Below are 26,747 nucleotides of genomic sequence, written 5' to 3' on the forward strand. Positions count from 1 at the left end.
TAAGTGACCAGTTTGAAGATGCCCGTTGCAAATGTGAAACTAGCGTGATTTATTTTATAAAGAAAAGGTGGAAACTCTTTATAAGGTTTTTTAAATAATTTGTGATTTAATAATTAAATCACAAAAGCTTTACAATTACGACAAACATAACTTTAAAGAAGACAAAAAAAAATCAAGAAACTTCGTCATTTTTTACGAAAACAACAAAAACACACTCTATTACTGTACATCTACGATGAGAACAGTTTTTTTTGTGAAACCGCACAGTCCCAACTGCGCCCAACCGTCTGAAACCAGGGATACTATGGCATCCCCAAATTGGGGTATGTTGTGAGGTGAAAGGTAGTAAAAAGAGGAAGAAAAGGGGGAAGAGGAAGTACCTGACTATTCAGATCTGGTCACCAAACTCGGCCAAAACCGTTTCTAGCAAAGTTTCAATTCTGAATGGTGGTCTTACATCAGGGCTATGAGAGTATCTTCCATTTTGGAACGTGCCGCATTTATGTTTTATATTACTTTAATAAGTAAATTGAATAACACAAAATAATCAAATTAAATTTACTAGCTTTATTTGTTTATCTAGATATATTGCCTTAATACAAGAGTGTCTTGGTTCAAGCTATGACATAAGCCACAAACGTAATCCGGAATATCGCTACAATAAATAAGTCGAGGGAGATTATACGCGTAAGGCGGTACGCAAATGTGGTGTCGCCAGTCTTTGGCATCCAGTAGCGGGCGTCACAGGACAGTCGCCTGGGATCGCATACTACGGAGGGGTAGAAATAACAGTGACTTTTTGTCTGTGCTTTACAGGTGCAGAATCCACGCTACTTCAGCTGCTGTAGTTGGAATTAATTAGTTTTGTTCAGGCGCAGGCTTAAATAAATATATCACATTATAAAGGAAGACTTTGAACCATCGCAGTTGCAGACTGCAAATTATTACTTTTATGGAGCAATCAACCATTGAAATATTTATAAATATATGGAAAATACGAATATATCAATGGTTTTGTGTTTTAAACAAAATTATGTTGTTTAAGATATAAATTATTTCCAGAAAAAATCATCAAGATTTATTTCAGTATTATGATGGCTTAGAAATATCCAATGTAAACCGTACGCTAATATATAATTGTGATAAAGATTTGCAAGTTAATTGAACTTTACATTTCCAAGGGCACTACAAAAATCTATTTTCCATTATAAACGACACTTAATATCGAAAACTCATAACTTTTAGTTCTTATGATATTAACCGGGATGCTAAATTCTTTAGTTTATTCTCGGCTTTATGGAACGACCCCGCATCGATCCTTCACATCTTTCTACCCCGAACCCACACTTTCTATGCTCCCTACTACGTGCTTTTCATAATTCACACCAATACCTTAACTAAAAACCTCCCCTACCACACCCCGAATATTTTTTATGCTTGACTTAGAAATATCTCATACGAAAATTTTGGAATTTATCCGCCGTCATATTTTACACTCGTATCACTCTTTTCACTTAATCTTTTGGAAGAGGGATATTGAAATTCCTTCTCCGAGTGCTTTCTTTAATTCAGCCAGTGGTGCGAGATAAGCTCTGCCCCGAATTATTAATAATTCTGGGTAAATGAGTTACTAATATGCTGTATTGAGTACTACGTCGTAACCAGGATCGGCTAGTGGCCTGCAACTGGACATTCAAACCACTTAGTGGAATAATTACACGAAAGCAAAAAGATTTTAGTCCTTTGCATTAAAGTAGTCACTTGTTTCATTCTTATTCGTTATAATCGTTTTCTGCTGAACTGCGTTACTCATATAACGAGAATGTCATTACATTTGTGGGAACTAATTAAAATAGTACCTTTTATCATAGAGACTCAAGATTTTTCCATTACGGTAAGGTAATTATTCAAAACGCCAATCGGAAAAAAAGAATATTCCTGCTTTAATTTTATTTTGCCCACAACTTCTAACAATGTTTTTTTGGTCATTAAATTTTTTTATTATTTATATTATTTTGTCAATTATGAATATTACTTATTGACATACGAGTATATTATAGTGATTTGTTTTTGGGGTATTATGTCGTGTTGCGCTACCTCCTTCTTTAGCCAGCGTTTCGGATAGCATTGCAGTGTTCATTATCAAGGCAGATGTGTAATTTGTTGATAATAAAGCAAACATTTTTTATTACACATCTGCGTTGGCTAAAGAAGGAGGTAGCGCAAAACGGCATAATACCCCAAAAACAAATTACTATAAAACTTTTGGCCGTGAAAATCCCAAATTATACACGATACTTATCGTGTATGATTTTCGGTATCTATGTTTCGTACTCATTTAAAACCATGAGAGAACCCTGAGAAAATACATATACCTGCGGTATGTAAATAAAAATACGCTGTTTACGACAGCTTAAAGGTTGATTCTATGAACTTTAGATCACATTTTTTTGGTTGTCCCCATAGACATATGAATATTCCTATGTCTGTGGTTGTCCCTCTCTAAACAAATATCCTCTGTTCTATCAAGCCTTATCTAAAATTGCCTCTCCTCCATTCAACATCTCATCATTTCTACTTCTGAATTCAACTCCAATTTTCCATATCCTTTTGTAATTTGCCAATTTTAACAATATTAATATACAATTCACCTTCCCTTTTTCCACAATTTAAAATGGTGGCTTAGAACACCCTTGATGGGTGAAACTATCTAACTGTTACTGTTCAAATTTAACAATCAATATTTTAACACGCAGTTCTGAAAAGTAACAAAAATTAACATAAAAATCTATAATATAATATTATTCTACAGTTTTTGTGTAAAAAATAAACGAGTAACCTCAACGTGTAATGCTGCGTTTTAGTCACCAAAACATTTCAAGTGAAATACTGAAACAATTAGAGTTAAATCGCAATTCCATTACGGTTTTAATACACTTTATGTATCATGTCCTAAGACTACCACAAGTAATCACAAAGAGACATTTCCAGAACCTTTATTAGTGCGAAGCAATTCAGTTGAATCTCGTTTATTTTTTTCCTTTTTCGGCTTTTTCCATCGCAATCCATTTGTGGGTCCGACCTCAATGTTCTGGCATCGAACTATTAAAAAAAAACTGCCACTCGGAAGGTTGTATTAGACTACGAACACGTTCAAAATAGTTGTGAAGAATTGTGTAGCATCGATAGTATTGTGAAACACAAGATTAATTATTGTTACGAATCCGTTGTTGGATTTAATGTGATGAAATCTTAATGTGAATCAAACTGACTCTTAAAACTTAAACCATATGTTTACATAGAATTGGATCTGTGGTTACAGAATTAGTAACGTTATACTTAAATTTACGTTGGTAGGAAATCAAATTGTGAGATTCGTTGAAAACAATGACGTTTATCAAATTAGATTCAATAGGTAACAGAAGTAAATATTGAAATAAAATAAAATTAGTTTTTTTTAATGTTAATAATTTAATCTCCAATTGTGGTAGCGCGGAAGGGAGGAAGTCGGAAAGAGGAAGGTGGAAGAGTACCTGGCTATTCAGATCTAATCACCAAACACGGCTAAAGTCATTTAAACCAACGTTTAAGTTCTGAATAGTGGTCTTACACTAGGGTGATACTGAGAGTATCTACCACTCTGGAACTTGCCGCAAGTACACTATATAAGACAATTTCACTTAATAAAATTTACTTGCGCGCGCCGGTGTTTGAAACCGCGACCTTCGGATTGCTATTCGAGAGCACGGAAGCCGTCAAATATATAAACAGTTATAAAATACGGAGTAATAAAATGAAAATACAAAAAATTAAATGCAAGCAAATAATATATTATAATATGACTAAAAGCTTTATTTCGGTGAATCAAACCCATCAAAATATAGGCCATGACTCATAACAATGGAATTCTTTATTTGTTCTGAATATTCACCAAAATATATTTTACATTTCTTTTATACTCTCTCATATCAATGTGACAGCAACAAAAGAAGCACATGTGTCTATTTTTGAGAAGAATCAATGCCGTTTCTTTAATACCGTAAATAATGTTCCGGTGCGAATACAAAACAAAACCATCTCGAGTGTTTTGTTTTACGCAGCTTGTTATGGTCATGAATTTGAATTAGTCGTTACAATATTTTGCATAAAATGTTTGCGTTTATTTTTCGTAACATATTTTTTACGACAGTTTTAATATCATTTTTGTAAGTGCCATAAAAAAGTTATGAAAAGTAAACTAAACTAAGAACATTGTATCATCCATTATTTTTTTTATAAAAAGTGTATTGTTCTGTATTTCACTAAAGGGTCTCGTAAACTCTTGATTGAAAGACATATACGTAAGGGAGGATATCGATTTTAGGGACCCATTATTAGACTGGACTGTGGTGTAATAACGCTTACCTTTAGGTCTCAATTTAATTTTACAAATATATTTCGAAAGACTTTTTTCATGTTATATTATCAAAGAAGGCTGCCTGACCAATCCATTTTTATGTCTGCATTTTGGTTAGGTTCCATTGTAAGCAGCTTCTCTAATATCAGTAGATACCTATCAAAAGGCTTATATGGAACCCTTTTTCCATTTACACCAGGACATGCCTTTTTAAAGCCAGAACAAGGAAGGATATGTAATGAATATGCTTGTCTAAACGGGATATCGACCAATTCAACATGTTAAATATTTCAATTCTTCTTTTTATCTTAATCAGATGACTTGTTAATGTGATTAAAGCATCGTCAATAATAAATGAACGTTTAGAATTTGTCATGTGCAAAACTCATAATTATTTATGAGTAATGCGTGACATAAGTTTGATGATCTGAGTACTAACAAAACCGGGCAGAAATGAAGACCATTGGTTGTGATCTTAATCCATTGAATGAATCGCCTAGTCTGAATTAGGCCATATCATAGTTTTGAAGAGCAGAATGTAAAGTCTGTGGAGTCTCTTTGCAACGACCAGAACTGGTAGTGAGGGTATAAGAAAATGTGTCTTAGCTAATTTTCTCCTTTTAAAAATTTCTCGTACCTTAAGAAAATACATTTTTATTATTATTCAGAATGCTGTACATTATAGTTTTAAAAAGCATACATTTATTTATAGGCGTATTGTTAACAAATGAACGTTTAACTAGATTCCTAATATTGACATATTTATAAGTGGCATGTGATAAAAAAAAATTAAAAGTTATAAAAATATGGGATTCGAACCCGGGTCCTGCATAACGAGTGTCGAACGCTCTGCCTCTAGACCGCGAGGAGAGGTATCTCGCGCGACGAGAACCGCGTATACAACGTGTACTCCTCAATTGACTTGTCCCGCGAAAATTTTCGTTTTCAAACACGGCAAATGAATAATATCACATAACGTCTCGTTAACGCTTTATATAGGGTCGAATCGAAGATATATCGGCAGTGTGAAGTCATATCTGTCAGTTTTCAAAATATTTCCGTATATTTGTCCGTTTTGGAAAAGATCTATCGTGTTTTAATAACAGTCTCATACCCGTATGGAGTCTGAATTTGAAAAACATTTCTAAATTTTGAAAAACTCACTTACGGCTGTGTTTTTTACTAATGAAACTTGTCACGCACGTCTGCGAGAATAATTAGTCGCGGTATCGGCCTTGATTAGTAATTTTAATGATTCAAAATAAAAATAATTAATCAAAATACCGAGCGACTCTACCGGCTCGATTTGTAAGCTATATTTCGACCAAAATATCATATAGGTACCGACCGTTACTTCTAGCCAATTACTCGAGTGAACACCTGCCGATCTAGAGTCTCACTAAATGGATTTAGACATTTCGGGAGACTGTCGGTTAAAATTAACAAATTTATGTAATTTTTTACTACATTATTACAAATCATGTAGATATCTTCTTATATGTATGCCTGACAAAGTCGCAGCACGAGAGCATTTTATCACTTTTCCTCGTATTAAAAAAACCACAAAAAGAAAAAAAAAATTAGTTAAAGCGGGGATCGAAACTCGGTTTTTCATGACGAAAGTCGGGCGCTCTGCCTCTAGACAGCGAAGCTGAGTTTGGAGAGTGACCTAAACTAGGTATATAATATTAGCTAGGCTCCTATAGCGAAATGATCACGCTTTTTCGTGACGGTCATGAGTCGGTTTTACTCCGGTCCTCGAAAATGCATAACGCGCGTAAAGAAGTTTCACTTCAAAAACTAAGTTAATTAGTAACCGATGTAATCTTTTTAACCTAGTTTTTGTTTCATCTCTTTTCATGACTTTATATCACTTTTTGTAGGTGTTTTGAACTGTCATTTTGATGAGATACCCGGTTACCATGTAAAAGATATAAATGATTACTGTGGGATATTCTTAGGAAATAGACATATACCACCGCGGACTTTTCTGTAGGCCTTTTTAAGATATACAATTCCGTATTATTTAACCGACAGACGACTAGGTATGATCAATAATATTTGTATGATTTGCATTTTCTGTATTGCGTGGTTTTTAAGAAAATAATTTTAAGGGCCTTGGAATTTCGGCGCCTGGAGCGGACTGCTCCAATGGCCGGGCTTGGGCATAGATGTCGATTATCGAGCGAGAAGTTGCACTTTGAGCCGAGAAGTTGAGCGTGAAACCACGTGCTCTCGTTGAAAAAATTCAGTAAGTTTCATCTATTAAAGATCAGTTTTACGAAAATCATGGCGGCCGGGGAAGCATTCAAAGGAATCGATGTGTTCGTTTAATTTATGATGGTATAATGTATAATTAAATTATTTTGTTGTATCTTCTAAGGTTAAGTCAGCGTTAGCAATGTAAACTGTTGGTAAATTTTGCCAACATTCGCGGCCTGCACACAAATTTAAATTCCGTCCATCACCATCTTTTGTCCCAACGTCCCAACCTTCTTTTCCTATCCGAAACTCAGATAGCCGAGCCGCCAGACTCCTCCTATCTGGACTGCCCGGGCTTTATCCTCGCAAGCAAATTCCGACTGAAAGGAGGAGTCTGCCTCTATAGTCGAGCTGACGTCAACTGTGTGCGACTATTGAGTCCGGAAAACTCCAGATTCGACGTAATGTGGGTGCGCGTCAATCTTGCCAGTACGGCAAGATTCTACGCATGTCTATACCGCTCACCGAACCATAGCGAATCAGACACTTCCGAGCTCTTCAAACATTTGAGCGATACTATTGATGATCTCTTGCCCCGCTACCCTTCGGCCGAGTTTGTTGTTCTGGGGGACTTCAACGTTCATAACGAACCATGGTTGAAGTTCTCAGGCCCAACGGACTCGGCTGGCCGACAGGCGGAATCCTTTGCCATTTGCTACGGATTAGAGCAATTGGTTCAGGAGCCTACAAGGGTTCCTGATGTCCAGACTCACCGCTCCAATCTGTTAGACCTATTCTTAACTACTGTGCCACACGGTTATAAGATTGACGTCACAGCGCCTCTGGGATCATCTGACCACTGCCTAGTGACGACATCAATCCCCGTTAGCCTCAGACCAACCAATGAGAGGCTGAGGAGAAAAGTGTGGCACTATAGGTCAGCAGATTGGTTCGGTATGCGGGCCCATTTCAACGCTTTTCCGTGGTCAGCTGTTTGTTTTCGGACTTCGGACCCTTCAAGATGTGCCCAGGAGATTGGTGAAGTCATCAAATCGGCGATGGATGGCTTCATACAATCGACTACTAAAGAAACTGGTGTGGGCTCAAAGCCGTGGTTCAGTCGACAATGCTCCGAAGCAGTCCGACGAAAAAACGCGGCTTACCGAGCCTACAACACATCTCGAACGCCCGAAAGCAGATCAGCATACAACAAATCGGCAAAGGAATGCAAGAGAATCATCAATAGGTCAAAATTCGAACACGACCTGCAGATCAGCAAAAAGCTGGCTGCCTGCCCGCATGGCAGCAGACCATTCTGGTCGCTTGCGGGCTCAATAGGTCGAAATTTTTGCAAACCCAGTTTGCCACCTCTTACCAGACCTGACGGCTCACTAGCAAACACCGCCACCGAAAAGGCTAACTTATTAGGGAAAATGTTTGCGGAAAACTCGACCCTCGACGACGGGGGTGCTGTTCCGCCGTCGGTTCCTCACTGCGGCTTCTATATGAAAAAGCTGAGGATCCGGCATCGGGATGTACTCCACGTCGTACGGGGGCTCGATGTTAACAAAGCTAGTGGACCTGATGGAATACCTGCCCTGGTATTGCAGAGGTGTGCTGCGGAAATAGTTCCAGTTTTGACAAAGCTCTTCAAAATGTCCCTGAAGTGTGGCACTGTGCCCTCTGGTTGGAAAAAAGCGGTAATTCACCCTATTCCCAAGAAAGGTGACCGCTCCAACCCGGCCAACTACCGCCCCATAGCGATCACATCAGTTCTGTCCAAAGTGATGGAACGTGTGATCAACGACAAACTGCTCACATACCTCGAGAAGAACAAAATTATCAACGACCGTCAATACGGATTCCGGCGGAACCGCTCGTGCGGTGATCTTCCTGGAACGTCACGGTGAGACCCAAACGGTCGCACTAGACATATCCAAGGCCTTTGACCGGGTCTGGCACCGAGGACTTGTCAACAAATTGCATTCTTAAGGACTTCCCACATCCCTGTGTACGTGGATTGCTGACTTTTTAAGGGATAGGTCGATTCAGGCGGTTGCTGACGGTTTCACCTCTTCCTCGCACTCCATAAATGCTGGCGTCCCACAGGGATCGGTTCTGTCTCCGACTTTGTTTTTGTTGCACATCAATGACCTTTTGACATGTGCACCGATTCATTGTTACGCGGATGACAGTACAGTTCATGATAGCTTTTTGTTTGACAAGCCCCCAAAGGGCACACAAACTCCAACGGCTCGGAGGGCTTTGAAGCAGAGAATGGACGGTTATCTCGAGAGTATTTCCTCCTGGGGTAAAAATAATCTCGTCGAATTTAATGTTTCAAAGACCCAATCCTGTCTGATTACGTCTAAAAGGGATCCAAATGATAATCTAGTCTCCTTCAACGGAAGCAATCTTCCGAACAGGCCTTCCATTGATATGCTTGGTGTAACTATAAGTGACCAGCTCAGGTACGGGGGCTCCATCAAAGCCAGAGTAAAGTTGGCCTCTCAGAAGCTGGGCGTACTGTACAGGGCCCGCAGATACTTTAATAGTACACAACTGCTCACCCTGTACAAATCGCAAGTGCGCCCTACTGTAGAATTTGGCAGCCATCTCTGGTCTGGAGCCCCAAAATACCTGAAAAAAACCCTTGACTCTGTGCAGAAACGGGCGGTCCGTTTGAGAGATTCCCCAATCTTAACAAACGGACTGCAATCTTTAGAGCACAGGCGTCAGGTAGGTATGCTGTCCTTGTTCTATCGGTATTACAATGGAAGATGCTCTGAGGAACTAGCGTCATTGATCCCTTCGGCACCGGTGCGTAGTCAGGATACACGCCAAACGCGCGCTCAACATTTGTACACAGTTGACACTTGTCACATGAGAACGGGTCGCTTCTACGATTCGTTCTTAAGTTCAACAGCTCGGCTGTGGAACGAACTGCCTGCCTCTGTGTTTCCTCCCTCCTACAACATGGGACTCTTCAAGACCCATGTTCACTCCTTCCTCTCCAAAAAAAGACCCTCCACACAGCATCCCCAAAGATGACATAGGCCCCGAGGGAAATTATTTTCTTCAGGGCCTCCTGTGTGGAGTAAATATAAAAAAAAAAAAAAAAAAAGGGCCTGAAATTATATATTTTGACTTGATTACAAAACGTCGACTTTTCTATAGTTTCTATAAATATAATATGCATGTATTATGAATATAAACCTTCCAGTTTTTTTTTCTAAATGAAAGTGAAAACACTATTATAATCTGTTGCGTCGTTTAGGAGAACTAAGCGAACAAACAGACAGACACGGAAAAGCGACTTTATTTTATACTATTTATAGATATTCATAGACTTTAGGGTGTTGCTCTTTTTCCTTAATTTATTTTTGCCTTTATATGAAATATTTATCTACATCCCATATTATGAAAGCGCCGAACCTTTGCAGTCCATGGTTATTGTATTGTGTGCAACCTCGTATATCAATCATCCGTCAGTTCTCAGTGCTGCTTCGTGTTCGTGGTGATGTATTTTATATTCTGTAGCTACATATTTTCAATTGATTTCAATGTACAATAGATTCCGACAAATTAATAATATTAAAAACATCATTAATATCGACATTATTCTTCAAATAGCTTCAATATGTACGAGTATATACATACGCAATTGCGTGTGAAGCTTACAAATAGTAAAATAAATTACGTTGTTCCTGGAAGTCATGTTACCTCCTGTATGGTCAACTAGTTATACTTGTAATTTACAACACCGCTTGGAGAAAGTGCAAAGGAAGTTTCTTAGACATGTTCAATATAAGTTAAGACAACCTGTGATATAATATATAATGATCAATCACACACATATATATTATATCACTCCACTAGCGCATTTTTCCAGAACTGCCAATACATGTACAGAATTTTTCGATAGATTCAAAACATCTCCGTCCTGCATCAAAGCAAAAATAATTAGTTCTGAAAGAAACTGACAAGTAATGTGTTTACAAAAGCTCAGCCAGCGTTCAATAAATAAATACATATATGCTACTCTTCCTTAGTTATTTGTTTTGTCAAATTTTAGCAAATAATAAAGTTAAACATTTTAGTCATAACGCTTTAGTCCTCTGATCATTGGCCCTTAACATTAAATAATATACCGTACAAGTATGTAGTCAATATTAAATGGCGTTTATTTAGCATAAATTCGCATTAAATTTCTGGATCCCAGTTAGTTGGTGCGGAATTGAACCTAAACCACTGGGGCAACTAATTGTTCCTTTATGTTTGAACTTCCATTCTGATTTACAGTAAGGATATAGTAGAGGTAGCTACCTAACTTCGAAGTGAATTGAAACTTCTATTCCATATCAATGGGTTTATCACCCTTCAAAATGATTAATTCTTTGTTCAGAAAATATATAATTATTCCAACAATAATAGCTCTTAATACTTAAAATAATATTAACTAATATAATATTTTATATTATTAACTAATTTGTTTTTATGATTTCCATTAAAAAAATAATTTTTAACTTTATAAAAATTATTTCTGAATCTTTTCTAACTATTTTTCGATGAATAGATAATCAACTTCAGTTGCGTTTTAAAATAATATATTTTTTCTTCACTGGTATGTTATTTCGTAAATAATAATATATAATATTATTATGGTAGTAGTTTTTTTTTTTTTTATAGTGAATACCTCACAAGAGTCCCAACTGCTCCCGTCTGGAGCCAGTGAGACTATGGCATCCCCAATTGGGGGATGTTGTGAGGCTGAAGGTAAGTGGGGAAGGGAAAGAGGAAGGTGGGGAAGTAACTGGCTATTCAGATCTAGTCACTAAACACGGCTAAAGCCATTTGGAGCAACGTTTCAATTCTGAATGGTGGTCTTACACCAGGGCGATACTGGTAGTATCTTCCACTCTGGAACGTGCCGCAAATATACTATACATTATTTTAATTAATTAATTGTGAAATAACACAAATTAATCAAATAAAACTTATTTGCGCACGCCGGGTTCGAACCCGCGACCTTCGGAATGGCAGTCCAATGCGTTACCACTGGACTATGCCGGCCGTCAAAGTTCGGGTAGAAGTGACACCCAGCAGTATTTTGCGTCTTAATTCAAAGTAAAGATATGTTCATGGAATTACGTGCATTCTTTTCCCTTAACGGGGCACCTTTGACACCCTAAAGATAGGTTTGCCTTCGATACGTGCGGGATTCAAAAATATAGTGAAAAATTTTAATATCCTTTTGAACCGTGTCATATTCGTATGTAAATCCATGCTGAACATCCGAATATTTAATAAAATATCCCGCTAAGCTTGCTTATTGTACTTTTGTTAGAATCTGACCAGATGTGACTGAAAATTTCGAATGAAATTAAAATAAAATAAATGTCTTAGTCGTCGGTACTTTCTCTTTAGTCATTTGTTCGGAGATTGAGGGTATATATATTTAGGAAAATCTTTTTAAATGAGATATTATAGTTCCACGCTATTCTATATTTTATTCCATTTTTGTCTATATTTCAGCTAAAGACTTTCCATGTAAGCTTTAATCATTAATTTAATCGAAAAATATGAATGTTAGAGTGAGCGCACTTCTATTAAAAAAACCATAATAATTAAGCGAAAAAGGTGAAAATATTTAATAAAACACGACTTATTTGAAATAGAGCAAAACATTTTCGACAAATGCTTAAGTCGCATTTAAAAACATATTAAATAACAGAACAAAACGTGTTTTCAATAATTTTCGGAGCTCACTTTGCGATTTTTAAAATTTATTTTATCTGAAAAACATTTGAGTTATTAATAACAAAAAGATAATGTTAATATGAAAACATAAGAGTATTGTGTTTTCGATAAAAAAGCACCTCTGACATGCCGTTAAAGATGCCCCGCCACTACGTGTCGAAGCTGTAGAAAGATTAACCCCGTTGCATTGAAGCTAAAGATCTTATATTGTGTATTAAGTATTGTGCCACCCAGCTTTTACACAATTCCATAAAATAAAAAGTAGAATTTATTCGTTTATTTTGCAAGGGTTTTCCACCAATTGCGTTATTTTATAAAGAATTCCCAGAGCACGTTTTTTTCTCGAACAATTGAAATGTTCATTTTAGATTAATTCCCTCGTTGAATAAATCAGTTAAAAGGAGGGACGAATTTGCATATATTTTTTCGCGAACGTAGAAAGACAGCTTGTAGTAAATACACGGACATTTTATTTCGTCGCTGTGTACAGAAGCCGCGGAAAGCTTTGCTTAAGCACAAAGAATCACGAAGCATCATTTTGTGGTGGAAACCTACAGAGTTCAATATTAAGTATTTTCTAAAGAAACTTAACAAAATAAACCCAGCTTACGTACTAAAGAAATAAAGTTTATTACTGTTTTAAAAATTCCACAAAAAATTATAATGTTTTTTCTTCTATTTTTAAGAATTACAATACTATAACGAAGTATTTAATATAAACAATTTTTACTTTTGATGTCACAGGATCACTCCACAAGGAAAATTCTGGGCATTTTGATTTGTTGGTGGCCATGAAAGCATATCGCCTGTTGACTGTTAAATCCTCGTGAAGTTCGCCATCTTAATGTTAGAGGTTTTCAAATCCTAATCATGTCACTGGTAACACATGCATTTTTAAAAAATAGACCAGAGAAGATGCATAGAGTATAAAAAAAATTTATAACATTACTGCGTTATTAAAATTAAATGTTTATTTGGTTAATTAATACTGTAAATTGACGTGGAATATTACAACAAGCAACCATAAGAAGTAAATTGTTACATTTTAGTATAACTCCCTTAGCTACCTCGCGTATAAAGAAGCGCATAAAATATAAAACGGTGCGTAATGTTGGAATAGGAAAAAAATTGACTTATTACAACGGCGTTTATTTGGTCAAAATGGCCTTAAACCAGGCGTAAGGCCGGATACCAACATTGAACTGGCTTATAAAAATGTAATTACTATTGAAATCTTCTAATGATTTATATTTTCATTTTGAAAATTATTATACTTTAGGCGCATAAACACAAACAGTGAATTTAAAAAAATGCAAGGCTGATGTAAACGTAGTGAAAGCCATATCATTAATATTATTTTTATGGTGTGTATAATATATAAAAACGGCGTTTCGCACCGTTTAGTTCAGCTAGCGGAAATTTTGTACTGTTTATACGTAGCATTATATGCTGGTTCAACGTTGGCATGGTAAAGCTTGCGTTAAGCTTGGTTTAAGCCCATTTTAGTCACACAAACACTGTGGTAATCCAATCCTTACACGCTGCATTATATTTATTGGTAAAATAAAAAGGTAACGTTCGCAACTGGGAATTGAACCCAGATTCTTTTTTTTTACCAGGACAACACTCTTCCAATTGACCTACTGAGACCAAAATCTTTATTGAGATTTGTTAATATTATTTGCATCTTCAATGATTAAATATTTCATTGATGTGTACAAGCTTAAATCTTTATTAAGATTTGTTAATATTATCTGCATCTTCAATGATTAAATACTATATTGATGTGTACAAGCTTAAATCTTTATTAAGATTTGTTAATATTATCTGCTTCTTCAATGATTTAATATTACACTGATATGTACAAGCTTCAAAAATTATTCCAATACATCGAATTAAATTATTATTCTAGTTTTTAAGAATGTCTAACCATATTCATAGGCGATTGAAATCTACATTCGTTTCTGCAGCTGCTAATAAAAAGTGGGATGTTTTTCCAGCGGCAGAGTTCGTGGTCGTTCTTGCAACAGGAAGGGCGGGCCGCCCCGGTGGGGTAGGTGCCTCGCCCGCCCTGTTTGCCGCCTTCGGCTCATCCCGCTCGCAGCCTCTCCGCCCAGCCATGGAGCGGCACGTGGTGCTGGCGCTGGTCATCACCATCCTCACAGTCACTGGTAAGTTACAAACATACCGATATTATCCTCAAACACTGGTAAAATACGAACAATTCGATATCATTATCCGCACAGCATTAGTAAGATAGAAACATACTGGTAAAGTCTCCAATAAGTAAAATAAAAAGATACTCGTACTGAACCCGCAGCTGACCGTCAATCAGAAGGCTGTAAATTCAATTACCGTCGGTGGCATTTATTTTTTCTCGAGAGGTTTTTCAATTGTATGGGTGTTTCAGGCTAATAATTATTGCTTATCTTAAAGGTTTCAGAATAATTTTTATTCATTATCAATTAGGAATTATCATTTTATTTATTACACATGAATATGAGATGAATAAAAAATCAAAAAAATGTATTGAAAGTGTTTTCTATGGATTGTATTCATACGGCAATCTGTCAAACTGTGAAAGTCATACTTCAAGGCAGTTTTAAGAGAACAAAACGTTATCGGTCGCATTTTTACTTATTTTCTATTTATTCTATTATTCTATTACGGAATGATATTCACAATTTGCTGAAATTATCGACATCAACAGATAAAAAGCAGTCTACATAAAATTAGGTCTATATAAAATGCGGTCTACATAGAAGGCGGTCTGTGACAGGACAAGGTCTACCCAGACCCACTAGTAATAAAATATAAATTCGGTTGTGTATTATTGTTATGTAACATTTTTAAATTAAAAAAATACGTAATTTTTATTCTTATTATATTTCCAGTATTTACATAGAGTGAATGTATGCCACCGTTCTTAAAATAATTAGTGTGGTAACGGTCAGTATAGTTGAATTCCTAGCAGATGATCAGCATTCTCATGATCACTGATTGGCAAGATACAAACAACCTGACGTCATCATTCTCACAGCCGTTGTAAGATACATACATATAGTTACCACCATCTTCACAATCACAGAAAAATACTGACATCAACCTTTGTATGTCACTAGTAAGATACAATCAATTACACAGAAATCGTCAATCTCACAGGCAGTTGTGAAAAATTATGGCCACATAAGAGCAATAAGTATCTGGTAAGTTACTAAAGTGACTATATTATAACAGGGTTTTCGAGGATGGAGTTTGGTCTTTTCTACAAATTATTTAGTCCCCATTTAGTTTCTTTATTTATTATAGTCGTCTTTCTTTTAACGATTATAATTTGTAAGCAAAGCGACTTAAATTTTAAACGTTTTTATTTTCATCCCCTTGCACAAGTTAATTAATTTCCTATGCCTTTTCCTATTTTCGTTTTCTGACTTTTCCCATGGATTGCATCCTTTTCCGAGATAGTATTCATCAACTTTATCATCCCTTTGTCTGGCTTTCTGGAACATGTTGTATCGTAGCCACTTATCACTAGTGACATTTGGTTAGAGACTTGAAAGAAATGGTCCAGTACATGATCCAGTTCCAGTCATGAATATCTGAACAAGAGAAAAAAATAATATTCATTCTTTCTTTATCTCGTGTGATGTTTTGAAAAGTATTTTCTATCTGTATTATAATTTTGTTAAATATAAGATTAAATTCATAAAATGATTTTTCGTTATTCCATTCAATGCGATAATGAACTGAGCGGCCATTTAATGAAAAGAGGCGCCCAGGGGCAGTGTCCGCAATAAAAGGAAAATTAAATTATCGAATCCACCAATATTTCTAAATGATATTCCATTGAAAAAAAATATCCCCTTGAACCATTCATTTATTAAGATCGTAAAAAACAGTTTTTAATAATTCTGTTTTTCTGCGGCGGAAGAAAACCGTGCGGCCCGATCACCAAAGTGGGGGGAATTTTTTTGGCGCACATGTAAAATTATTTTCCAGCCTTATTTTTTAATATTTTCATGAAAGCTTTTTTTGAATTTGGTCAATTCATTTATTAAATCTTTATGTACTTCGTTAGACGCCCGGGAACCTTTTTCATTTAAAAAATCTGTTTTTAAGGTCTCAATGAAACTATTTACCAAAATTAATGAATTTTCAGCAAACTTCTTTTTTTAAATAACACTAAACTTTCTAACGAAAAAAATTGTTTTGGTTGAAAACCCGCAGGAAGGTAGACGCATATCGGATTAGTTTTTTCGGATTTTTTTTCATATTATGTAAAAGCCTGAGGCCGCTTTGAACAATCAAATCTTACCAAGTACTAAGTTACTTACAGCGAGGCATTGGGTGTTCAATTCTGTGTAACCACTTTTTTGGCTATGATTGCGTGATTTAAAAAACAAACAAAAAAAGTTTTGAGAATTATTTGAATCTATTTATAATTACGCATGTAATTTTAATTGCGGAAACAATTGCGTTGCAACACTTGCGTGCATTAAAATCGATGGAGGTACACACAAGCAAGACTCAAGAAACAAGTTTCTAGTTGTCGCTCGCCGCAACTAAAGTCACGAGAGATTGCGGATAGCATTTATGATTTTTTTTTGTAAAATTTGTACATTTTGAGAACTCATCATTATTTTATTTCTCAAGAATGCATAACGGACAAACTCCAGAAAAAAAAGTGCCGAAAGTTCATATTTTTAATATTTTTTCTACAAAAGATTAACACATCATTTGGCAGTTAAACGCACGATGGATGTTGTCTTTTAAACTTAAGCATGCCCCTTCTGGTAAATTCACGCTCAATTGTTTCAATCACACCTATATTGTACGAAAAAGTTACATTTTACATAAGAGATCTTTCAAATGGATTAACAAAAGCGGCCGTAATAAAGCACATCTCTGAAACTAGCAAATAATAGAACACAAATCAAAGAGATATTTGAAAAACTTTGCTGACATGAAAGTGATTGTTTACAGAAGAAAAGCATAGCGCTTACAGACACACTGCTGATATTTTTTTAAGTTTTGTTTCATATTTGTCGTTTACACATTTCACCGGATTTCCTGTTTTTATTTGTTTTAATGGTGACGTAGGAAATATTCTTGTGATTGTTTGAATTACGATATTAACCTGGCTGTTCAAATACAACACCATAAAATATATTAACGTAATATATAATATTGTTCACATTGGTACATGTGCAATATGGTAGGTACTTTTCATGTTCATGTTAAGGTTGTTTTCAATCAAATCTAGGATTCGGTTCATAAAAAAACAAATGATGATACGGAGATGTTCCATATTATTATTGACGTAAGAGTAATGTTTTTTTAAGGTAAAGATACTTAGGTTAACATTGTTTGAAGTTTTAGTAGGATTTATCGTTTGTTCACTGTAATGATTAAAAAATGTTTTAAACAAAAAGTTTAAAGAAAATAGTTGAAAGCCGGAGATATTCCTATATCTGTAGATAAAAATGGATCAGTGAGTTTAGCATTGTAAAATGAATTACCACGAGCGCAGAGTAATGTTTGATTATAAAAACAGGTATCATTCTCATTGCTCATTTTCAACACCTTCCTAAAAGAAACCACTTATTAAGCTATATATACATACACATACATATATACATTTGTATATATGTATGTGTAAGCATATATATATGTACCCACCTCAGAACAGAAATCTTCTAGTGAGGCGGGTTACTTTCATGTCTGTATATGATTATGTTATTGCAATAAACGCCCGGGTTGACGGCAGTTAAAATTCAGGGCTTTAGTCAATACTTATCATCCACGAGATTCCTTCCAGCTAACGACGTAATTTGATAAAATCAAACAAAAGAGCGTTGTGCAAAAGATCAACCGGTTAAACAAGTTTTTTTTCTAAAATACATTTATTTTCAGTTTTATACCTAGTTGCGCCGTCTTTAAAGCCGGCTAGGAACCAATTTTTTTTTCTTTGAATAGAACCTTCCTCCCCAGGGACTGGCTCTAAAATGCTGCGAACTTTTAAAACGTCTTGAAAGATTTGGAAAAATTATTTTGGCTGAGGATAGTATCTTTTTTCCCAATGACTGGAGTAAACCGCGCTGCTAACCTCACCACATTCCGATCCGGGTAGGACCGAGAATTATTTGACATATTAGCTGCCTTAATTTCATCTGATTTCAGAGAAATATCTATATGTTCGCCTGTGTATACATGAATGCCACTAAGAGTTAATAAAATGCGTTGTCATCGACAATGAGTCTATTTATCGAGTTGCGGCTCGATTGGATGTCTGAGAAAGATTTGCATTCATTTATCCAATCATTACCGAAAAAAAAGTGAAATTAAAAAAAAAATGTATTTAAAATTTATTTTGCCAAATTTCGTAAAACCTTTTTTTACACAGCAAATAAGTCGCACATTGTGCCTTTATATCAACGATCGTTATGTGTATTCCCTGGCTGAGAGCGTATCTCCAACAGGCCGGCCGAGCCTAAACCCCGAATGTGACAAGAGACTTGTTAACGAACCACAAAAACATTGGGTTCTATTCTGCGGCACGGGACCTCCATACTGAGTGGCCCACGAAAACCTTGAACCACTGAACGGCCATACGAGGGCCCGAGTACAGATGGGGTTAGTGAAACCCTCAAACGTTTGGCCGATTAATAAAAGGGTAGGATTAAAGGGTGCCATTGAAAAACACTGAAGAAATATAATAAACAAACCAATAACATAAACAATCAAACAACTAATTTAACTTAACCTAACCTATTGTTTTATAATATTCCGTTTTATTCGGTTACCGAATTAAGATATGATCAGAATTAAATGAAATAAATAATGCTCTTAAAAGAAAAATAATCAACCTTTTTCAAATCGCAATATCATGCCTGATGATTCCAATGGCACAACAAAATCAATGGCTTACAAATTTTGAGATTAACTAGAAATGATGAACTAGGTTAACTACAAATTTCAACAATGTTATGTGTATTAAATGTTAATTTTTTTCTTTGTTAGAAGTCAACTTGAGTACAATTCTCCCGTTTGGAACCCACGTTATAATATTCATGTACAAGCTATTAAAAGAATACTAAATAATTTTAGACGTTTCCTAATAATAAAAATATGTATTCCAGCAAATGTGTTGAGCAATAACACTCTAATAAATGATACGAACATGCTTAAAAATTGTCAAACAGGAGGATTTTTACTTTTAAGTTTTTCTATGAAAAATTCTAAGTGAAGAATATGATAGCCTAAAGTTGTTTGCATTGATAAGCTTTTGAATTCCATTACGTAATACTAGAAGTCATAATTTATTTCGGTGCGGAAATTCTGGGATATGTATTCCTCTCCGCCCAGATTACTATTGGAGGGAAATAATTATACCGAGTCAGTGGACAATTTCAATATTACTAAACACATATTAAATGCTGCTACTGAAGCAGTTCAGTTATATATAATGTTAAATTATTATTTAGATGAAAAAGAAAATCATAAAAAGTGCCTTCATAAATAAATAAATGAAAACCGATCCAGCTTGTAAATATAACGCATAGTCTCTTCATTTGTTTTCCGTAATTTGCAACCATGTTGCTGTTTTGTAAAACAATTCATATAATACATTTTTTAAACTATTAGTAGAATGCAAACATTGCAAACGTGCTGTGAGACTGAATGCAATAAAACGCGGTTTTGGTACAGTGAATATTTTAATTAATTAATATTATACAATCCTGATTAAGTTTCCGTACAAACAAAATCAAGCCAGCGTGTAAAATATGAATAAATAACTGGGCTCACGCCGTGTCAATGTTTTATTTTATTTCGAAACTTTGTTCAACACTGGATTAACTAGACATAATATTACTATAAATTTCATCGGGATAGAACCAGTTGGAACAAAATAGTTTACGCTACAATACACATGGAATTTTAACTACGTTTGTTTTCATTTCATTACAAAAATATTACTCTTACAAAATTGTGTTTGTATGGAAGAGAATAAAAATATAATATTACTTATCTTTTCTCACATTTCATATGTAAGATAGGTGGTGTACGTGAAAAAAATATCTCTCTGTTTATGACTTCCAGTTTCCACAAATAAGGAGGAAACCCTATCTGCTCTTAGTGTGGTAGTAAATTTCAGTGAAGGTAAAACTGCCCCTAGGTGCCTCGGGGCAGTTTGAGTTTCAGTAGGGGCTGACGGCTATCATTATTATTTCACCGGATATCGATATCCCTTAGTGTGCAATTTACGATTGTTTTGATGACGTGCTACAATCAAATAGTTCTGAAACTTTTAAGCAAGCTTGGTTTTCAAAATCGGACGAAAATAAAAGGAAGAAAATTGTGAAAATAGGTTAAAATGTATTAAAAAATACCGAGAATACATTTTTAACTTTTTTTAATTTTTATATTAACTCCACACAGGAGGCCCTGAAGAAAATAATTTTCCTCAGGGCCTTTGTCATCTTTGGGGATGCTGTGTGGAGGGTCTTTTTGTGGAGAGGAAGGAGTGAACATGGGTCTTGAAGAGTCCCATGTTGTAGGAGGGAGGAAACACAGAGGCCGGCAGTTCGTTCCACAGCCGAGCTGTTGAACTTAATACGAATCGTAGAAGCGACCCGTTCTCATGTGACAAATGTCAACTGTGTACAAATGTTGGGCGCGCGTTTGGCGTGTATCCCGACTACGCACCGGTGCCGAAGGGATCAATGACGCTAGTTCCTCAGGGCATCTTCCATTGTAATACCGATAGAACAAGGACAGCATACCTACCTGACGCCTGTGCTCTAAAGATTGCAGTCCGTTTGTTAAGATTGGGGAATCTATCAAACGGACCGCCCGTTTTTGCAGAGTCAAGGGTTTTTTTCAGGTATTTAGGGGCTCCGGACCAGAGATGGCTGCCAAATTCGACAGTAGGGCGCACTTGCGATTTGTACAGGGTCAGCAGTTGTGTAACTCTACGTGAAAAAACATTTTCAAACACCAAAATCTGAATAATTTTATAAATCTTTGGAAGGACCTAAATATAACACTTTTCTAACATTTGTGATTTTCAAATTCCTTTAACAACATTAGCTATCAGAAGGAATACACTAAAAGGTACCAATACCGTTTTGAATTTGTTCACGTATTACAATACTTTCTTTTGAATGTAATGTATTTCCGCTTACCACATAAAAAAACATCTCTGTTTTGAATAAGTAGCGATGTTTGTTCAAAACCGAAAATACGTGTTTGTCTGGGTGGGAAGAGAAAAGGTACTTATTACATCGCTCGCTTATCTCCTGAACACTTTCCTTATCACATACCATACCGCTTAGATTACATGATTACTTAGATTACGTTGGAGTTGGAGTGCTTTAAATATTTAAATCTGCATTAGCCTTCCATTGCGCAAAAAACATCGTTTGTAAGAACGCTAACAGAATTCCCCAAAATGACCCATGGCATCTAAAAAAGGGTTCTCGCCTTTCCTGCAAGATATCCTTTAAAGGGCCACCTTTGACACGAGCCTCGGGGCATCAAATTTGGGATCTCTGTAGGGATCCCGAACATTAGGTTTTGCAATAAGGTTTCGCCTTTTTTCCTTTAACCCTTAAATTATCGTCCATAAAATATTTTATTAGAATTTTATGGGGAACGTGAGGTCATCTTAGTTAATCACTATACGATCTTTTCACACAAAACAATAAATAAACGGAGATGTGGAGATAGTAGGTAAATATGATATATTTTAAGAGCGTATCTGCGACATTCATATGTCTCTAATGAGGGTAGAGAGGTCGTACAATTTAATGCTTGAAAAGCGATATTTTAAGAACACATTTTTTCAGTAAATATTGAAGTAGTAGCTTTAATTGGCTTTAATAATTTTAATATTGGCGTATGAAATATAAGCATTAATTTTAACTTTTCACTGTTTGTCTCGTTCCAAAATATATTTGTCGCAAATCTAAAATCTTCACCATTGCAAGTATTCTGAAAAATCAGTATTGTGAAATCTTTGCATTCCTAAAAATAAGAATTATTGAAGGTCAAAACAGCATCAGATCTTGGAAGGTTGAAGGAACCATAACGCAGACCACTTTATAAATTCAGCGTGTGGCCTTTAAGCCTTGAATAAACTAAGACGCATTAAGAGCTCTCGAAAATTCAGAGCGAAACTTAAAACTGATTTCCTTAGAAAATTATATCCTCGAAATTGAGAGCAAAATCGAGAGAGCAGCGAAATTTTAATGTTTTTGGAAAAACATCGTCGCAAAATTTAAAAATTTAATTCATCGTAAAAAAATATTGTAACGACTTTGCAGTGTTTTTTTTACTAAATTGGAACATAACAAATAATCCTATAATAAATGATAAGGTTTTTATAAAACACTGAGAGGTAACAAACAATTTTCAATTTTTTCCAAACAATTATATCCAGATACTAAAACAATTTTTAAATTACATTTTGGTTACTTTTAGATGTGACGTGAATACAATTTTTTAAAAGAACCGATATAAGTCATAATCATATTCTTTTATGTATTAAATTCATGGAGAATAACACAAAGTACTGGGAATTCTCCTTAAAGGTTGGGTCATAAATTAATACAGAATATTCTCAGATTTACAAGAAAATTGTATTTTCCAAAGAGATTTAACGTTCACGGAAGCGTGCATAGCAGTCAGCACGGTTGAATTCACAAAAAATAATATGATAATAAAATTACAGATCGCGCTTGGAAATTAAACAAGGTGAAACTAAATTTTCCTCGTTCATTGGAGAATACAAAGTAATATTCATAATAGATGAATAAGAGGATTACATTACACTGCGCACCGGCTCCATTTACACGAGAGAATTAAAAGCGGCTTCGAACCAACATTCCTACAATAACTACGCGTGTTTCATTCGGTACGATGATCTTTACTATAATGTCAAAGGTCATTACGATATTATGAATAGTCAACTTTTTATAATATTGAACCAAAATGAGCCGTAAAAGCAAACACTATTAATCCCTTGCCACTGAGGTGATTTTTTGTTTTCATTCTGCTGAGTAGTAATCTGACAGACGTGCATTTTATGTACTATTAGTTTAGAAGTTATGAGTTTTTGTTGATGAGCAGTATTTTTTATTGAATATTAAATATGTTTTAAAATAGTTATTGCAGAAAATGGTCAAAAAAACTCATGTATAAGAAAATATTAATTATTTATTAACGGCACAAAATTATTTAAATCATAAAATTATAACAAATAATACATAATTTTGCTTTCTCATGGCTCAAAATAATGTACTTAAAAATATATCATTCGAGTCATTTAAAATAAAACGTATTATCTACAAGATTTATAAATAACCTTACGTCTAGTGAATACCTAATTGCTGCAACTCCTCTCCTGCGTTCACCGCTGCTGCCATCTTCGTGATGATGGGTGAGAGGAGCAGGATAAAGAAAGTACTGAGCGAGACAGAATGATGCGCTGTGAAATGGTAACGTATCAACTACACAAAGATTTTTCGGTGTCTGACGGACGTTACGCCAGCGGCAGAGGGTTAAATAAGATTTCCGCTTTGCAGGTCAGATATAGTCGAATCGCTGAAGATGAAATCTTTTAAAATCGATATATTTTATTGTATTCGAGGGAAACAATTTAAATCATCTAATTCTTTCTCAAAATCTTATGTTTTCAAAGAATAATTGCACTAGTACAAGTTTAAACATAGATTCTGAGGGTAAAAAAGATTTTCAATTCAAACTAAATAAATTTAAAAAAAAACTGCAAAAATAAATTCTACACTTCAAATATTGCAAACCTCAAAAATGTCAAGTGTGGTTAATCTTTTTAGGAGAACAACCTCACGTTGGTTTTAGAAAAATTAGTAGCAAAAAAATTGTAATTTATTTAATTATTGGGTTCTGTGAAAGTCCTATTCAAGTTTTGTTACTACATCATTTTAGGCTAGTCGCTTGACAAAACTAAAATGATAGCAGAACTTGGAAAAAACTTTCACAGAAATTGAAATTTAACTTTGAAATTTAAAGAATTGTTCGAATTCTCCAAAACTACCCATCTTTAGAGTACCTAAAATCACACCACGATAATAAGATAAACTTTTCTATTTCAAGCAAGCCAGAGAATCGAACAAATATTAAATAATAGTATTAAAACGCTCTCCAATTTCCAAAAGCACAATTAATTGAGTTTTTCATCAAATAATTTGAAGAGCTATAAGGAGATTAATGACCAACGGAATGACTACATTTGGGAAGCCACGCAGGCAGGATGGAACATAGCCAATCACCAAAAGTTACAAGCCTGAAGAAGGAATGAGTATTAGGAGATCAATTCTTGAGAGGATGAATAGGGTGAATGCTTATACCTTTGGGCGTAATAAACTAGAGGTAGGCAGCTGGAGACAATAGTAGAATTAAGGAATTTCCTAAAGGCGGCCAGGACTCTGAATAATAATTCAGAACCATCAATGAGTTTAAACTATTTTTTGCTGTTATTAGTACCCACCTAAAGATAAAAAAGAGCTCCTCTTACTTGCTGCGCTATTCTTACTAACTCCACGAAACGGTGAACGAAATGACTGCGAGTGTAATTTGACACCGCCTCCCGTACGATATTTGCTATTCTTGGATACACTTGCGCTTCTTCTACGTCACGGCAAAGCGAACACTGGGAATCCTGCTTCGCGCACTAATATATATTAGAATAAGGGTGGCAGGAATGAGGTGCAGGTTATACACCTCGGAGAATGCCTTAATCACGGAATCGCATTTAACTCCCGATTCTCCTTATAATAATAGTATTTATAAAATGATATACAATGCTACTATTATTTTTATTTATTTATTGCTTCGAACTATACATAAATCACTTTTTTTCTCATAAAAATCAACCTCACTCAGGCTAAGCCTGTATCGAGGTTAACAATTTACATCTGAGTGAAGAAAACGTAGAGTAATCACAAACATAAAGTTATTATGTTATTACATCATTAGTAGCCAGTTGTTTAACAAAACTGAAATAATAACATAACCTTAATATAACCTTCACAGAACTCGAAAATCAACTTCGATATTTGATTAATTGTTCGAATTCTTTGAAACAACCCATTCTAAGTCTTTTTAGTTCAAGAAAGAGAAAAACATTGGGTGTGTGAGATTAGTTGAGATATTTAAGCGCTGCTTCGTCCAAATTTCTAGACACTGAGATATTGTTTGATATATTTGACAAAATTAACATTTCCGCTAAGCTACTGGTAAAAATATATATTTTCTAAGCCCCGTTAAGCGTTTGTATCGTAATATTTTACCTAGATTATTCAGAATTGAAAGAGATACAGAGCATATTTCAAACACGAAATTTAAAAATACTGTTTTAAATTTTGGTTGTTTGTGCTAAAAATTTAAAACAATACAAACAACTGTTTTACATGTTGTTATTTATTATTCAATGTGCTGTAAATTTAAAACAATACAAACAATTTCACTAGAAGTTTTAAATAAAATCAACATGAATTTTAAGTATTGTTGTGCTAGCAATCTCAACGAATGATAAAACGTATTACTGTTGGACCAAAAACGGATGAATGTGCACCGCGCATTGCAAGGAATTAAACCTAATGTATGCACATAGAGCCCCAGTATCAGGGAGGTATTATTGCACTTGTATGCAGACGAAAAAGAAGAAAGTTTGTACATAAGATTATTGAAGCGGCTCCCGGAAATGTTCCTTGCACTTTTATTGCGTTGCATGTTAGTATTGCCTCATGGATGCGAGCATTATCTTTTATGGGGTACTAAGTTTTTATAACGGAGCGAAATGGATATGCAGTAAACAAAATCTTAGGTGCGAATTAATTAAAGCATTCTAAAAGTTTATTTTCATAAGGCATAAACACTTTTTCTAAGTAAATTTATTTTTTTCTTATTTGGAAAAATAAATTTCAGACACAAAGAATCAGAATCAGAATCCAAAAACACACGAATACAACATTTATGAAAATATCACAAGTACATGAACATTATACAAGACAAAATAATAAACTGTACACAATTTCAGTAAAGTCTGAATGTGGTAAAAGAAACACAGGCCATAAGGGTGTGCATACAAATTATTTGCTTCCCGATACTTTTATAAAAGTAAATAGAATTAATATATTTAAGAAAAGTTATAATGTACTTATGTAAGTTATAATGTACTTATGTAAGTTATAATGTACTAATGTGAGTTATAATGTACTTATGTAAGTTATAATGTACTTATGTAAATTGGTAACTAACAATAATATTTGGATATTTTGTATTTTTAAGTTAAGAAAAGGAAAGGTGCATATTTCATATACATAAAATTAAAAAAAAACATATGTAT

The 26,747-nt window shown here is 34.9% G+C and overlaps 1 protein-coding gene across 1 annotated transcript in view; it reads left to right on the forward strand.

Annotated features, from left to right (window-relative positions):
- LOC149423440 (uncharacterized) overlaps positions 1-26,747 on the forward strand; it is a 172,166-nt gene that overhangs the window by 48,225 nt on the left and 97,194 nt on the right. The window contains exon 2 of the mRNA XM_089631968.1: positions 14,359-14,529. Within this exon, the coding sequence (XP_089488094.1) occupies positions 14,478-14,529 (52 nt within the window). The 5' untranslated portion in view covers positions 14,359-14,477. The remainder of the gene's footprint in view (positions 1-14,358; positions 14,530-26,747) is intronic.

This window comes from Hesperophylax consimilis, chromosome 5 (assembly GCF_061612785.1).
Source record: "Hesperophylax consimilis isolate HC1 chromosome 5, BYU_Hcon_1.0, whole genome shotgun sequence".
Lineage (NCBI taxonomy): Eukaryota > Metazoa > Arthropoda > Insecta > Trichoptera > Limnephilidae > Hesperophylax > Hesperophylax consimilis.